General features: G+C 42.5%; 1 protein-coding gene across 2 annotated transcripts in view; it reads left to right on the top strand.

Annotated features, from left to right (window-relative positions):
* Window positions 1–1,701: 1,701 nt before the first annotated feature.
* Window positions 1,702–16,174, top strand: part of LOC143286923 (uncharacterized) — a 72,371-nt gene continuing 57,898 nt past the window's right edge. For both annotated transcript variants that reach the window (XM_076594878.1, XM_076594877.1), the window contains exons 1-9: window positions 1,702–1,760; window positions 1,923–2,009; window positions 3,453–3,566; window positions 4,865–5,002; window positions 6,509–6,610; window positions 8,056–8,134; window positions 9,143–9,272; window positions 12,182–12,230; window positions 15,836–15,936. In XM_076594878.1, the coding sequence (XP_076450993.1) occupies window positions 1,758–1,760; window positions 1,923–2,009; window positions 3,453–3,566; window positions 4,865–5,002; window positions 6,509–6,610; window positions 8,056–8,134; window positions 9,143–9,272; window positions 12,182–12,230; window positions 15,836–15,936 (803 nt within the window). In that variant the 5' untranslated portion in view covers window positions 1,702–1,757. The remainder of the gene's footprint in view (window positions 1,761–1,922; window positions 2,010–3,452; window positions 3,567–4,864; window positions 5,003–6,508; window positions 6,611–8,055; window positions 8,135–9,142; window positions 9,273–12,181; window positions 12,231–15,835; window positions 15,937–16,174) is intronic.

Here is a 16,174-nt window from a genome sequence, read left to right as displayed (position 1 = left end):
CTGTGATGGTCAGTGCCTGGTTAAGTTGATGAGGGTTGGGACAATTCTTGTACTGACGTCATCATTACTTTGCTGCGGCGAGGGCTTTGTGTGTCAGTGTTTAATTTTGGAGGGAGGATAAAGGGTGTGGGCGGGGGCACACACGTGTGCAAACGCATACGTAAAATTTAATACGCACCACCATCATGCACTGCTGTCGTACATGTACAATCCCCTGCTCCCAAACACACAGTCAATGCCATAGTCGGGATCCTTTTCGTAAACACATGCTCAAGGTCGCCCAGTGTACACGCACTCAATCTCTTGTCTGTCTATCAGTCTCTGCCTCTAGTCTTATGAGAGAGAGAGAGAGAGGGAGAGAGAGAGAGACAGAGACAGAGACAGAGACAGAGAGACAGAGAGAGACAGAGAGCGTCTGTCATTGTTCGGGTCCTCATCGATCGGTATTGGGGAGGTGAGGGTGTGTGTGTGTGTGCCAGTGTGTGTGTATGCATGCATGCATGCGTGCGTGCGTGTGTGTGTGTGTGTGTGTGTGTGTGTGTGTGTGTGTGTGTGTGTGTGTGTATGTGACAGAGAGAGAGAGAGCTGAGGGAGGAGGGAGGTTGAGGGGGGCAGAGAGAGAGAGAGAGAGAGAGAGAGAGAGAGAGAGAGACACGCAGACACACACACACACACACACACACACACAGACTCGCTGAAAGACACACACACACACACACACACACACACACACACACACACACACACAGAGAGACCGGACAGAGACAGAGAGAAACTGAGACGCAGAGAGACAGACAGAGACCGGACAAATAGAATGACTTAGAGCGAGAGAGGCGGAGAGGGACCTGACGAAGTGATGAAGGATCGCCGGGGAGAGAGCTGAAGATGGGGGGAGGAAATTAGCCGGAGAGACTGAAGGGGAGGGGAGAGAGAGAGAGAGAGAGAGAGAGAGAGAGAGAGAGAGAGAGAGAGAGAGAGAGAGAGAGAGAGAGAGAGAGAGAGACGGAGCCGGAGAGAGACACAGACTTTCACTTTCACTGCGTTGACGGCCACAATCATCAATTTGATTTTTACGCCGTTTTTGTTGCGGGGTTGCGATGAAAGAAAAACAAGCTACAGAAAGCGACAGACCTATCAGTGAGGATGAAAACTTAGTCCTACTCTGAGTTCTCCGGCAGGCTAGAGACAGAGAGAGAAAGAGACAGAGACAGAGAGAGACAAAAAGACAGAGATAGAGACAGAGCACACAAAGACAATGAGAGACAGAGACAGAAACAGAGAGAGAACTTGAAATTCACGAGTAGTGACCAAGCAAATGAGAGAAACTGACAGATGTAAAAGCAGCTGTGGCGGCAAAACAACCAAAGAGGAACCTGGCCCAAGGTGGTGAATGAACTCTCGACGCGTCACAGTGTATCCAAAAATCATCACTGATGACATTATGTTGGTCTTTGATGTCAGGCATATGCCCGGCTGCCACCCTGTCCCGTTCTGCATGTCTGCCTTTCTGTACTGGCTGCTAGCCTCTTTGTTTGTCTCTCTGTCTGTTTCTCAGTCTGAGACGCCTAAAATGTGGTGTAGCGCGTCTGTGGTCGCACATTGTTTACTTTTCATGTACAAACTTTCCATGCATTTGCTCGAATTCGCAATATTCTTATTTTACAAAGTTCTCAAATCGTTCGGATTTGCAACGTGCGCGCTGTTAACTTGTGCTAAATATGGCCGTACATTGTCGGCGCGAGAAGTAAACAATAATAATGGTAGGCCTAAAGTATGCGGAAATAAGAAAGTATTTCTGAATTGTTAGTGTTGTGATCGTTTATTTCTGGTTCATTGCATATTTCTAATGAATATACTGGGGGTGAAACAACTGACAAACTAATGGGATTGGGATTTTTTGGGGTTTTTGTGTGTGTGTGCAGATCCGATTTGCAGCGTTGAACGAGAGTGACAGTGAGGAGGAGGAGGACGAACAGGAAGATGAGCCCGCCACCACGAAAGAAGCTGAAGTACGTCATTTGTGCAGATATGGGGAGACATAGTTGGTTAATTAATCCATGTTTATGCATGCACAAACACACTCAACAACGACTTGGGATAGATTGATTGATTGGTTTCGATACTTCGAAAGTTCGCGAATATCCTCGGTCAGAAAACACAGTCTAAGCGATATTTGCAAACAATAGTCATTAACAGGCAGCCTACCAGGGTACAGTCGACTGAGAGCTACCTTTAGGCAATAATCATTCGTTTTCTGTGTCATTCACTGTGATTCAGTCAGGCTATAGTCACACACACACACACACACACACACACACACACACTGGCAAACTATTAGAGTGGGTTTTACTATGAAATTTAACTAGGGACAACACTTTTGTTTCCGTAGATTCTTTTACTCATGCTAAGAGTAAGAGCATGCTACACACGGGACTTCTGTCTGAGCTCCTGAGCCAAAATTTGCAAATAATTGGTATTTAATGTGTTACAGCAGATATAAAAATAGTGCCCTGACCACCGCTTTACCGGTGGTAGAGAAAAATGTTATAATGCCTAGCCACTGGTGCGTAAACACTTGTGTCGTGTTTTGCTATTGGTTGACTTATATCGAAATGGATCTTTTTTTATCCAAAGCACATGCACAAAACACAGTGAAAAGGCGCGGCCATGTTGGTACTACGTTCGCTGATGTCAGAATATTACAGTTTTTCTGATTGGCTCTTCAATATAAGTCAACCAATAGCAAAACACGACACAAGTGTTTACGCACCACTCAACCGGTGGCTAGGCATTGTGTCATTTTTCTCTACCACCGTTAAAGCGGTGGTCAGGGCTCAAAGGGTTAAATGACTTGTGTCCAGACCGTCTTGTTGAGAAGGAGAAAATTCTTGCATTTTATATGTAGGATTCAATCATGTACATTCAGATTCTCACTTCTTGTGCAGACACATTACCACTAGGCCACCACTCCATCATCCATGATCAAAGATATGTAGTTTCAAATGTTGTTTGAAGTTGAACAGACGTGTTTTGATTACATATGATAATGATAAATGAAAAATGTAACAACAGAGATTTCCAGAACCAAGAACTGTATAGTACAAGTGTATGGAAACCATGGGACTAGTTGCAGTAACTTGTATCTGTAACATGGGATTTTGTTGTTGTGAGTTCTTTTTATGTCCCTTTCTTTTTTTGCCTGAAAGACAGACAGTAAGTTAGTGGAGGAGGATAAAAGTCAAGTCTGTATTTGGATCTGAGTATCTCGATCCATGCTCTACATCATGTAGTACATGTCATTCATACATTGTATAAAAGAATGCTGTCTCTGCCATCCTGACTTGATGCTTGCTTCCTTTGCTGTGTGCATTGGTGATGTGAAGGAGGCTGAAATGTTACAGTGTATTTGTAACCTTTTCTGTGAGTTATATGATGCCATCGGTGATGTGCAGGAAGCAGAAGCATTTGCGGTATATAACCGTGCCCTGGGGCTGCAGCGTGCAGGAGATACGGAGGGAGCAGAACAGCTGTTCTCCAATCTTCTCCAACACCCCTTCGTGCTTAAGGTATTGGTCATCTGTTGGTCACAATCAAATTCTTTTTGTGCTGAAGGAATTGTTCGTCTGTTGATTACTGTCCAAAGCCTCTATGTGCTCAAGGTACAAATTGTTTGTCATTTGGTCACTGTTCAACAGCCCTTCATGCTTAAGGTATTGTTGGTCAGTTGGTCACTGTGACTAGCCACCATTCTCCAAACTTCCAGTTGCAGTTCCTTTTTGTTCAGGGTATCACTATTTCAACAGTTCAAGGATACAAAAATAAATCATTCAAAATGCCATATTTGATAATTAAAACAAGACTGGCACAGAATTGCCTTTCTCTGCTTTAAGCAGATCAACAGAGAAAATACCAAGGTGAATTAACACTAGTACAAAATAGATATCTTTTGACATTTTCAGCTGCTTTCGGAGTGCATTTTATCCACAAGTCATGAAGGTTCAAGGGAGAGCACTGATGGTGTATTCCCCCTCAAGGCCTTATTGACCACAAAACTGCTCAGGTGGAGTTATCTTCCTTGAAAGCTTCAATAATCGTGAATTTTCAGATAGTGTTTAGATGGAATGATCTTCCTTATAACCACAATGACCAAATTTTAAGAGCTTGGAAAGTGGCAGGACAAAATACAAGAAAAGCATTTTGTACACTTTCTACAAATCATCCTTCTTAGTCTAGTCTTTGTTTGCTTACCCCCCACACCCTCCACCCCTCCAATCTCTTTTGAGTATAAATTTGTTTTTCAAGGTGTGATCTTTGTTTTCTTGAAAAAGGCAGTTTTGCCGAAAATTTGTGCTTGGCTTATTTCATTGATTAAATTTGGTTTTCTGAATAGTGAATGATTCTTTGTTGCTTGGAGTTGTATGTTTGCAGGAATGATGCAGTCACTTTGAAATGAGGCTAATAGCTAGCTGATTATTATTATTTTATGATAATTATTATCATCTCTAACATATTGTTATTATTATTGTTAATATTGTTGTTGTTATTATTATTGTTGTTATAATGATAATTATCATTATTATCAATCATTGTGACTGTCATGACTTCTAACAAATTAATAATTGTGACTATCACAGCTTTAACTAAATCTAACTGATGTCCCGAGGACTTCACTAACGACTCTTTTGTGCTCAAAGTGTTCTTTACTGGCATGACATTTCTCCCTGTTTAACAAAATCCATAGTCTCAGCATTGTAGCTACAGGTAAGTGACAGTAATACCATCGTGGCTGAACATGTGTACATACAAAACATGTTGGTGTGTGTGTGTATATATGTATGTGTGTGTGTGTTGTGTGTGTGTGCAGGCACAGCGGATTGTGGAAGTAGATCAGGAGGACAGCCATCATCCAGCCCTGCCCCTTCTCTACCTGGTGCACAAAAACTTGGCCACCTCTGCTGTTGCCAGGGGCAACCTCCATGATGCCATGAAATCCTACCTGGAGGTAAGGAAAGCTTCATAGAAAAATCATTGCAAATTGTTTGATTAGCAAAGTAAGATGGATACATTTATTTTTGGCAAGGTTATCATTTTCAAATGAACAGAGAATTTTGGCAGATTATGCATGACATTCATGCATGTTGTGGCTCTTTCATTGTATTTGATTTGTGCACTATTTATACAAAGCAAGGTAGCATTAATACATGAACAGAGCATGGGTATAAGATGTAAGAAAACAATGATGTCATTTTATAAGTAGGAGTTTAAGAAAAAAATATGTTGCTGATGCTTTTGCTAGTGTTAAACTAGTTTGGGACAACTTTTGATAAATTGTATTGTATTGTATTTTTCTTTTTTGTCGCAACAGATTTCTCTTTATGAAATTCTGGCTGCTTTCCCCAGGGAGAACGCATCGCTACACTGAGAGCGCCACCCATTTTTTTGTATTTTTCCTGCGTGCAGTTTTATTTGTTTTTCCTATCGAAGTTGATTTTTCTACAGATTTTTGCCAGAAACAACCCTTTTGTTGCCATGGGTTCTTTTATGTGGGCTAAGTGCATGCTGCACACAGGACCTCAATTTATCATCCCATCCGAATGACTAGCATCCAGACCACCACTCAAGGTCTAGTGGAGGGGGAGAAAATATCAGCGTCAGAGCTGTGGTTCGAACCAGTGCATTCAGATTCTCTTGCTTCCTAGGTGGACGCATTACCTCTAGGCCATCACTCCACATTTGTTAAATTGCTATAGTTGTATTTACCACTGCTTTTGTTGATTTATACTGTTTTTTTGTGTTGTTTTGTAAATATTGTTTTGCTATTATTCACTTAATGCACATATGTTCTTGCCAACATGTACTCAGAAACATGCATCTAATATTTTCATACATGAAACCATGATAAGGACATGTATAGATGTAATGTGTTCGCGTACTCACACACATACATGCACACACACACACGCACATGCACTCACACATTCTTACACACACACACACACACATATGCAGACACATACAGACACAGACACACACACACACACACACAAACACAGTCAGTCACACACATTTTCGGCCACCCACGCATTCTATCATACTTACTTACACACACACATGCATACACTTACACACACACACTCTCTTACGCACACACACAGTCAGTCGCACTCACACTCACACCCACCCATGCATTCTAACATATAGACTCACACACACACACACACACACACACACAAGCACACACTCACATACAGAGCTGGTCGTACTTTCCTTCCCGGCCTGATGTTTCTGGTCAAGATGTCAGGTGTTGCTCTCCAAGCTTTCAGGTACCTTGGTCCATCACTACCCTCTGGTCAATACCACAGTCTGCAGCATGTTTGTCCCCCATACAACACACATGTGTAAGCACACCCACCCATGCACGCACGCATGCACGCACGCAGGCACATACACACACACACACACACATACACACACATATATTTATGGTGGTGAGATGTATGTTTCACAGGCAGTGAAGATCGACAGCAGTGAAGTGACAGTGTGGTACAAAATGGGCACCGTGGCCAAACAGATACACAACTACCCTCTGGCCAAACTAGCCTTCGAACAGGTATACCTTTCTGTCTCTTTTGTTAGTTTGTAGTTTTCTTTTTTTTTCTCTCAACAAAAAGAGTTACCACGACAAAGACATTAGACCTCTTGACAGTGCATTAAAAGTACTCTGCAGCACAGTGCACTGTGATATCAAACAATACGGTACAGCATGATGCAGTCAGAAAAGGTGCCGTGGCCAAACAGACAACTACCCTCTGGCCAAACTAGCCTTCGAACAGGTATACCTTTCTGTCTCTTTTGTTAGTTTGTAGTTTTCTTTTTTTTTTTCTCTCAACAAAAAGAGTTACCACGACAAAGACATTAGACTTCTTGACAGTGCATTAAAAGTACACTGCAGCACAGTGCACTGTGATATAAAACAGCATGATGCAGTCAGAAAAGGTGCAGTATGGTTTATAAGATTAAAGAAAATAATATTATAACATGATTCATAATAATGCAGTGCTTAGCAGGAGAGAGTACAATGCAGTACAGTGCTGTACAGTGCAGTATAGTCCAGCCTGGAAACCAGAGCAGAAAATGATGGCACAGAACAACAGCAACACAGTTCAGTTCAGTGCAGCACAGTAACAGTGTGAAATATAGTATTGAACCAATCAGACCAAAAAATAAAACAATCGATAGACAGACAGAAATACGAAAAAAACTTAGCCGTATGAAGAGCACAGGATCAGGAGTCAAGATGGCTGCCGTCAAAGGGGAGGTAACCTACTTCGGGAGGTAATCAGCCATAGCTACTTTCGTTTTCTCCGCATAGGCAGGTAGTAGTTTGCACAGGACAGGAATCAGACCCCTGCCGGAGTCTGCACGGGTGGGTCATGGTAAGTATGTTACTTAAACGTAATTTTAGGAAGAAAATTTCCTGTTACACAGTGGAGCAGCACACTGAATGAAGGTGTGTTTGTGTATTTGTAGTCTTCAGTTTTACAGCTTTCCATTTTGAGTGATATTAGATGATGGCGGGGGAAAAAAAGGGAGACGGAAGTGTGGGAAGAGAGAAAGACTATTTAGGAATAGACAATTGCAAACTGGAATGTACTTGTGTGTGCATGCAAGTGTGCATGTGAGACAGAATATGTATGAAAAGGGGGAATGAAAGCAGAAAGATATGGAACATAGCAGAATGATGGGGGAAATCAAGTAAAATGATGGGGAAAATCAAACATTTGAAACAGTATTGTTACATCAAGTAACTTTATCAAATGCTGTGCAGCAAACTTTCTGAAATAACAGATTACGTCTTGAAATTCAAAAATACATTATTGCGAACACTGAAAAAATGTTTGGTAGGACTGCTTTGAAACTCTATTATTCAAATTTAACATGTATTTGTGGTGTGTGTGGGATGTATGTGTGTGTGTGGTGTGTTATGAATGTGTGAGTGTGTATGTGTGTGGTGTGAGTGTGTGTGTATGTGTGTGTGTGTGTGTGCGTGCACAGGGCCTGCAGTGCAACGAACGCCACTGGCCCAGTCTGGATGCTGTGATCACTGTGCTGTACGCTCTCAATGACTACGCCGGTGAGTGAGCGTTCGTTTTCACCCTTCCCTTCTTCCTTGTACTGCCCTGTCTCCACCTCCATGTCCTCACCCTCCCTGTCTCCCTCCCTCTGATTTTACCGCTCTGCACACTTGGCGTTTACTGCAGGAAGTCCCTCTCTGTGTTCTTCTGCTCCCTCCCTCTTATCCTCCCCACCTCCCACCCCCTGCTGTCACGGCTTGTTTTCAGTTGACTGTTACCACTGCCCCTCCACTATCCCTGTGAGTATATCTGTCACTTCTGTTTCAGTTTCAGTTTCTCCAGTAGGCATCACAACGATCAGACAGATCCATATGATATGCTTCACACATTTGCTAGGCAGATGCCTGACCAGCAGCGAAACCCAGCGCGCTTAGTCAGGCCTTGAGTGCATGTGAATGTATTCATGTACCAATCAGAGTACATTTCATCCACAGAATTTTTGTTGCCATGCATTCTTTTTCAGTGCGCCAAAAGCGTGCTGTAAACAGGACCTGGCTTTATTGTCTCATCTGAATGACAAGACTGACAGTTTTGATTTTCCGGTCAAAAAAGGGCAAGAGTGGGAATCAAACCCAGACCTTCATGAGCACTGTATTGGCAGATAAGTGTCTTAACCATTCTGCCACCTTCCTCCTGTTCTATGTGGGACTGGACACAATCCACTTTGTCTCAAATTCTCTTCAGGTTTAAAATGATGGCGTTGATATTAATACAATCTCAAAGTCTCTTAAGGGGCGTGGTGATGGTGTTGATATTGATACAGAGATGGACTATTGACTGTTGGTAGTTGCAGTGGAATGTGATTTCAGCAGTGAATAATTATGTGCGAGTATTTTTGTGTGCGTGTTTGTGTGTGTATGTGTGTGTGTGAGAGAGAGTGTGCGTGTGTGTGTGTGTGCGTCACTGTGTGTGTGTGTGTGTGTCACTGTGTGTGTGTGTGTCACTGTGTGTGTGTGTGTCACTGTGTGTGTGTGTGTCACTGTGTGTGTGTGTGTGTGTGTGTGCAGTCTGCCTGGAGTACTGTGGGCGGGCGTTGGAGCGAGACCCGTACTACACAAAGGGCCTAGTGTTCTCCCGGCAGATCCTGAAGGAGCAGCCCTCCCTCACCTCCATCTCCAAAGAGCTCTTCGCGTACTGGTCAGTCCTCACACAGCCCTCTTCTTTTTGTCAGCTTATATATATATATATTTCTGGCCTGTCATACCAGTGCTCAGCTTATATCACAGACTGACATAAGCTTACAGCTGGGCCAACAGCAATGTGAGAGCTGTATGTGGTTTCTCCATTGCAATGGGAAGTCATTTACAGCTTAGTCTTTTGTGAAGGACTATGACTCTCAAACTAGGAGGCAAAATTGTACTGGCTCTTTGTGCTGCACCCTTGGGGGTTAGCTAGCTGGCCTTTGGGAACCATCCCAACACTGACTGTCCTAAAGCCCTACTGGCCAAGAGAGTGGGGGTGTAACTTGGGCAAGACACTATCCACGAAATAAAATTCTAGCCCAGATACTCAGGACAGCAGTTGCCTCCTCTGCTGTGCTGTTCTGATGGTCATAGTTGGACCTGACTAACAAAAAAAAAAAAAAAAAAAAAAAAAAGAAAATTTCTTTATCAGAGATCAGCATAGCAGTTATTTCTGTTTTTGTTTCCCATTGAAACAACTTTATTAGAACAACTTTTTTGTTTTCCAGAGTTAGTGGTATGTATGCAATTGACATGAAGCTCAGCTGCAATTTGTCCAGCATTTATGTTTGCTTATTTCAGAAAAAAAAACCACTTGTAGAACCTGTGTTACACACACATGCACACAATCACACATCCAAAATGTTGTCTATCTACACACACACACACACACACATGCTCATACACATGCAATTAATGTGTGTGCGAACATGTAGCTGAGTGATAATGAAAGGAATAAGTGCTGCATACTACAGAGGTGGATGTCAGTACTGTTACTGACAATGTGACTGATGTGTGTTTTTTGACAAGTGACGACAGCTTGAATAAGCTGGTGTTTATTGTAGTGTTTGCTTGTGTCAAAACAGATCAGTGTGATTAAAGCTAGACAGGCTTGTTGTAATGGTAGGTGTCCAGATTGTATTGTAGCAGTGCTGATGGTGAAAAAGGTTGACAGTTGAATGATAGTAATATAATACTTATATGAATCAAACTAAAAAATCTTATGCGCTCAGTAGTACTTACATGACACAAACTCACCATCTAATGGGCTCAAATTGCCTCACACGAAACAGTACATATACAATATTGATAATGGCATGCAAACAGCACATGAAGACACAACAGAAAAAAACGACAGCACATACTGTAAACTATCTTGAAAGCGTCCATCCCCACTTTGCACATATTTCATCCTGAAGTTAGGGGTAGGCTTTACCCTTTTTGGAGCGTGTCTGTTGGGTACTTAACCCTTTACAGGAGCATGTCAGCTGGGTACTTAACCCTTTGTGGGAGCCAACCCTTTACAGGAGCATGTCAGCTGGGTACTTAACCCTTTGTGGGAGCCAACCCTTTACAGGAGCATGTCAGCTGGGTACTTAACCCTTTGTGGGAGCCCTTTTCCTTTACTATGGTTTATATGATAGCACCGCTGGGCTGGGAATGAGAACACAATGGACACTAAAACAAGACAATGTGTCATGCTCTCACTTGGTTTTTCAGTGACACATTCACATCTCATGCAGGAGTGCTATTCTTTATCTCAAAATCAGGATCTGCACTGCTCTGGAAAGTTACACTATCAGTGATAGCAAACTGGATTATCATTAATTCATGATAGATTTCTTCTCTCTTTGTTTGTTGGTTGGTTGGTGGTTGTTTTTTCCCCAAAGTGGGGTGTGGGTGTTTACAAGCTATTTTACCCAATGAACATTTTAAACCAAAAATAGATAGGGCAACCAGCCGCCGTGGCGAAAGGGTTAGCGTCGCGAACTGACGGCTGGGAGGACGCGGGTTCGAATCCCAGCGGAGGTGGGTTTTTCGGCCCGTGGCCGGCTCCTGCCCAGAGTTGAGTGTGCTGTGGGCTTAAATGGGGAGACTGGGACTACACAGTCGAGTGTCATCCACTTCAAGGATGCGTCTTTGGGTGTGTTGCTCGGATTACCTGACCAACACTGCAAGTGTCTGTATCTCTTGGGCCTGGTTAACGCCAGGATATCATTATGACAGGAAGCGTAGAGTACAGCCTTGTCACGCAGTCCCAAACCAAAATGGACCTCCATAGCAACATCGTCATCATCATCGTCATCCTCCTCCTCCTTCATCGTCATCAATATAAACAAAATAGTCTCAAAGTCTGTGGCCTTTCATGTCCTGCTGTCATGGTGACCTCAGTTTCGATATCCCTCCACTTCTGTGCTTGGGGTGAGTCCTGTCAATGTCGTCAATATCGGCAGATTCATGGGGGGCTGTTGTTTGAGGGACGTGGTGTCCACTCTGGGAGGGACACTCACTCAGTCTGGCTCCACCACTAAGCCATTATTGTCGTTAGTAGGGGGCTTAGTAGGTGGTGTCCCAAGTACGTTGAATCAGAACAGGCACCACTGAACACCACTGAAGTGACTCAGCAGCAGTGCAGGGTCTCCTCTGGTGTGTGGCCTCCTGGTGACATAACATCGATGGTTCCCTGTGGACTGCCGACGCTGGAACTGCAACGGATGAACCCAGGTGTGACTGTGTATGGGGGAATCTAAATGAGCGGCGTGGGAGTAATGCCACTGAAACGGTGCAGATGATGGGGCAGCAAAAAAAAAAAAAAAAAAAAAGGATAGGGCTTGGGGTGGGGTTTGACTAGATACTGGGCATTAACAAGATAGTTTACAGTATATCTTTATACACAGAGAAAATATTGTACTGTAGTGGTGTGGTAATGTGCATGAAAATGTAAACTAAAAGTGAAGAAGTAGTGACTGAATGTTGTCATGTAGAGGCAGATGATAATGCATATTATTACTGTGAAGTCAAGATGCTTTTGCTGATGATAATAGAAGGACTAATAGTTGTTATTACTGTGATAATACTGTGCAGTGACCCCATCATCCACACGGTGTCTGTGGAACCAGAAGAAACGGAAAGAGTGAGTGACATTTACCTTCTGCCTGCCTGTCTTTTTTTTTTTTTTTTTCCTTGCAGAGAAGGTTATATTTGTCAAGAAACATGTAATCACATTTCACATTTGGGTAAACAATATAGCAAAATACATTATTTGATTCCAACAAAAACACTGAAGCATTACACCGTAGAATCTGCTTCTAAGAAAGTACATAAACACTGACAGTCGCTTCACTGAAGTTATATCATTCATCCAGCTGCAATATCTGCCTGTCTTTCTGTTATCAGTCTTCTGCATTCAGTCTGTCTTTGTCGCTCTCCTTCTTGTGTCTGTTTTCGGTCTTCTGCATTCAGTTTGTCTTTGTTACTTTCCTTCTTGTGTCTGTTGTCGGTCTTCTGCATTCAGTCTGTCTTTGTCGCTCACCTTCTTCTGTCTTTTATCTGTCTTCTGCATTCAATTCAGTCTGTCTTTGTCGCTCTCCTTCTTGTGTCTGTTGTCGGTCTTCTGCATTCAGTTTGTCTTTGTCGCTCTCCTTCTTCTGTCTGTTGTCAGTCTTCTGCATTCAGTCTGTCTTTGTCGCTCTCCTTCTTGTGTCTTTTATCTGTCTTCTGCATTCAGTCTGTCTTTGTAGCTTTCCTTCTTCTGTCTTTTATCTGTCTTCTGCATTCTGTCTGTCTTTGTAGCTTTCCTTCTTCTGTCTTTTATCTGTCTTCTGCATTCAGTCTGTCTTTGTAGCTTTCCTTCTTCTGTCTTTTATCTGTTTTCTGCATTCTGTCTGTCTTTGTAGCTTTCCTTCTTCTGTCTTTTATCTGTCTTCTGCATTCAGTCTGTCTTTGTAGCTTTCCTTCTTCTGTCTTTTATCTGTCTTCTGCATTCAGTCTGTCTTTGTAGCTTTCCTTCTTCTGTCTTTTATCTGTCTTCTGCATTCTGTCTGTCTTTGTAGCTTTCCTTCTTCTGTCTTTTATCTGTCTTCTGCATTGAGTCTGTCTTTGTAGCTTTCCTTCTTCTGTCTTTTATCTGTCTTCTGCATTCAGTCTGTCTTTGTAGCTTTCCTTCTTCTGTCTTTTATCTGTCTTCTGCATTCAGTCTGTCTTTGTAGCTTTCCTTCTTCTGTCTTTTATCTGTCTTCTGCATTCAGTTTGTCTTTGTTACTTTCCTTCTTGTGTCTGTTGTCGGTCTTCTGCATTCAGTCTGTCTTTGTCGCTCTCCTTCTTGTGTCTGTTTTCGGTCTTCTGCATTCAGTTTGTCTTTGTTACTTTCCTTCTTGTGTCTGTTGGCGGTCTTCTGCATTCAGTCTGTCTTTGTCGCTCACCTTCTTCTGTCTTTTATCTGTCTTCTGCATTCAATTCAGTCTGTCTTTGTCGCTCTCCTTCTTGTGTCTGTTGTCGGTCTTCTGCATTCAGTTTGTCTTTGTCGCTCTCCTTCTTCTGTCTGTTGTCAGTCTTCTGCATTCAGTCTGTCTTTGTCGCTCTCCTTCTTGTGTCTTTTATCTGTCTTCTGCATTCAGTCTGTCTTTGTAGCTTTCCTTCTTCTGTCTTTTATCTGTCTTCTGCATTCAGTCTGTCTTTGTAGCTTTCCTTCTTCTGTCTTTTATCTGTCTTCTGCATTCAGTCTGTCTTTGTAGCTTTCCTTCTTCTGTCTTTTATCTGTCTTCTGCATTCTGTCTGTCTTTGTAGCTTTCCTTCTTCTGTCTTTTATCTGTCTTCTGCATTGAGTCTGTCTTTGTAGCTTTCCTTCTTCTGTCTTTTATCTGTCTTCTGCATTCTGTCTGTCTTTGTAGCTTTCCTTCTTCTGTCTTTTATCTGTCTTCTGCATTCAGTCTGTCTTTGTAGCTTTCCTTCTTCTGTCTTTTATCTGTCTTCTGCATTCAGTCTGTCTGTTGTTTTCTTTCTGCTTGTCTGTGTGTTATCAGTCTTAAGCATTCTGTCTGTCTTTGTCGCTGCCTTCTGTCTGTTATTGACCCTCTGCATTCAGTCAATCTTTGTCGCTTTCCTACTTCTGTCTGTTATCAGTCTGTCTTTTGTCGCTTTCCTTCTTCTTTCTGTTATTGGTCTTTGGCATTCAGTCAGAGTAGGTCACTCTGTGTCTCCCTCCACTGTATTCAGGGATAACTTACAATGTAGGCTGTTGCTACATTGTCATGGGGTCATCTCCATCGGCAACCCCATAAACTAAAGGACTGTTGACTGACAAATGATATCAGTATGACTGGGTTTCTTTTAAATTATAGATTAGCAGTATTGTTGGTATGATTATTCAAGTATTTCTGCAGTGTGTGAGTGGTTAAAGCAGTAGTCAGATGTGTTTTTTATGTGGGTAAAGCAGTAGTAAGATAGCTGTTTTGTGTGTGTAAAGCAGCAGTAAGATAGCAGTAAAGCAGTAGTGTGATAACAGTGTTTTGTGTGGGTAAATCAGTAGTGAGATAACAGTATTTTATGTGGGTAAAGCAGTAGTGAGATAGCAGTGTTTTGTGTGGGTAAAGCAGTAGTGAGATAGCAGTGTTTTATGTGGGTAAAGCAGTAGTCAGATAGCAGTGTTTTATGTGGGTAAAGCAGTAGTGAGATAGCTGTTTTGTGTGGGTAAAGCAGTAGTCAGATAGCAGTGTTTTATGTGGGTAAAGCAGTAGTGAGATAGCAGTGTTTTGTGTGGGTAAAGCAGCAGTAAGATAGCAGTGAGTTTTTTTATGTGGGTAAAGCAGTAGTGAGACAGCAGTGTTTTGTGTGTGTAAAGCAGTAGTGAGACAGCAGTGTTTTGTGTGTGTAAAGCAGTAGTGAGACAGCAGTGTTTTGTGTGTGTAAAGCAGTAGTGAGACAGCAGTGTTTTGTGTGTGTAAAGCAGTAGTGAGACAGCTGCGTTTTGTGTGGGTAAAGCAGCAGTAAGATAGCAGTGTGTTTTTTTTGTGGGTAAAGCAGTAGTGAGACAGCAGTGTTTTGTGTGTGTAAAGCAGTAGTGAGACAGCAGTGTTTTGTGTGTGTAAAGCAGTAGTGAGACAGCAGTGTTTTGTGTGTGTAAAGCAGTAGTGAGACAGCAGTGTTTTGTGTGGGTAAAGCAGTAGTGAGACAGCAGTGTTTTGTGTGGGTAAAGCAGTAGTGAGACAGCAGTGTTTTGTGTGTGTAAAGCAGTAGTGAGACAGCAGTGTTTTGTGTGGGTAAAGCAGTAGTGAGACAGCAGTGTTTTGTGTGGGTAAAGCAGTAGTGAGACAGCAGTGGGCTGTGTAGGTAAAGCAGTAGTAGGATAGTGCTGCAATGTGTAGGTAAAACAGCAGTGAGATAGTTGTGTAAAATTTGGGTTGCTCTACCTGGGGAGAGCGCATGGCTACATTTCAGCGCCATCCATTTTTTTTCTTCCTTTTCTGCCTGTGTATTTGTCTTCCAGTCAAAGTGGATTTTCTACAAAATTTGGCCAGGGACAACTTTTGTTGCCTTGGATTCTTTTATGTGTGCTTTGATGGTAACAAAAAGAAACACCCCAAAACCAAACCAAAACAAACAACAACAAAAAAAAAAGAAAGAAAAAAACAAACAAACAAAAAACCCCCCTAGGCTTCCAAATTAAAAATCTTTACCTTCGTTTTTCTCCAATTGTGATGTGGTTTGGATGTCTGAAAGAGGTATTTTGTGTGGCTGCAGATGATCAAGGAGTGTGTTGCTATCCGTGACAAGAGACGACAGCTGGCCAAAAGGCCTGACCCACCTCCACTGAAGCTGCCCAGACCCATCACACAGCTGACGTAAGTTGTTTGTGCATTGCTGTTCCGACTAGAACATGTTGAGGGGGGAGGAGGGGTGGGGGGAGAAGAAAAATGTTGTCTGGATCTGTGTCACAATGCGGATTCAGGAAGTGCTTCGCTTTCAAGTCCTTCACTTTGAGTTCTTGCATGGGACTGTGTGTGTATTTTATTAGACACTCACATGTTCTTTTATGCTTGTATTTCTTTCACTTTATTTATTGCATGCTTCAGATATTTC

The sequence above is a fragment of the Babylonia areolata genome, chromosome 10 (assembly GCF_041734735.1).
Source record: "Babylonia areolata isolate BAREFJ2019XMU chromosome 10, ASM4173473v1, whole genome shotgun sequence".
Classification (NCBI taxonomy): Eukaryota; Metazoa; Mollusca; class Gastropoda; order Neogastropoda; family Buccinidae; genus Babylonia; species Babylonia areolata.
This window is presented reverse-complemented; position numbering and strand designations above follow the sequence as displayed.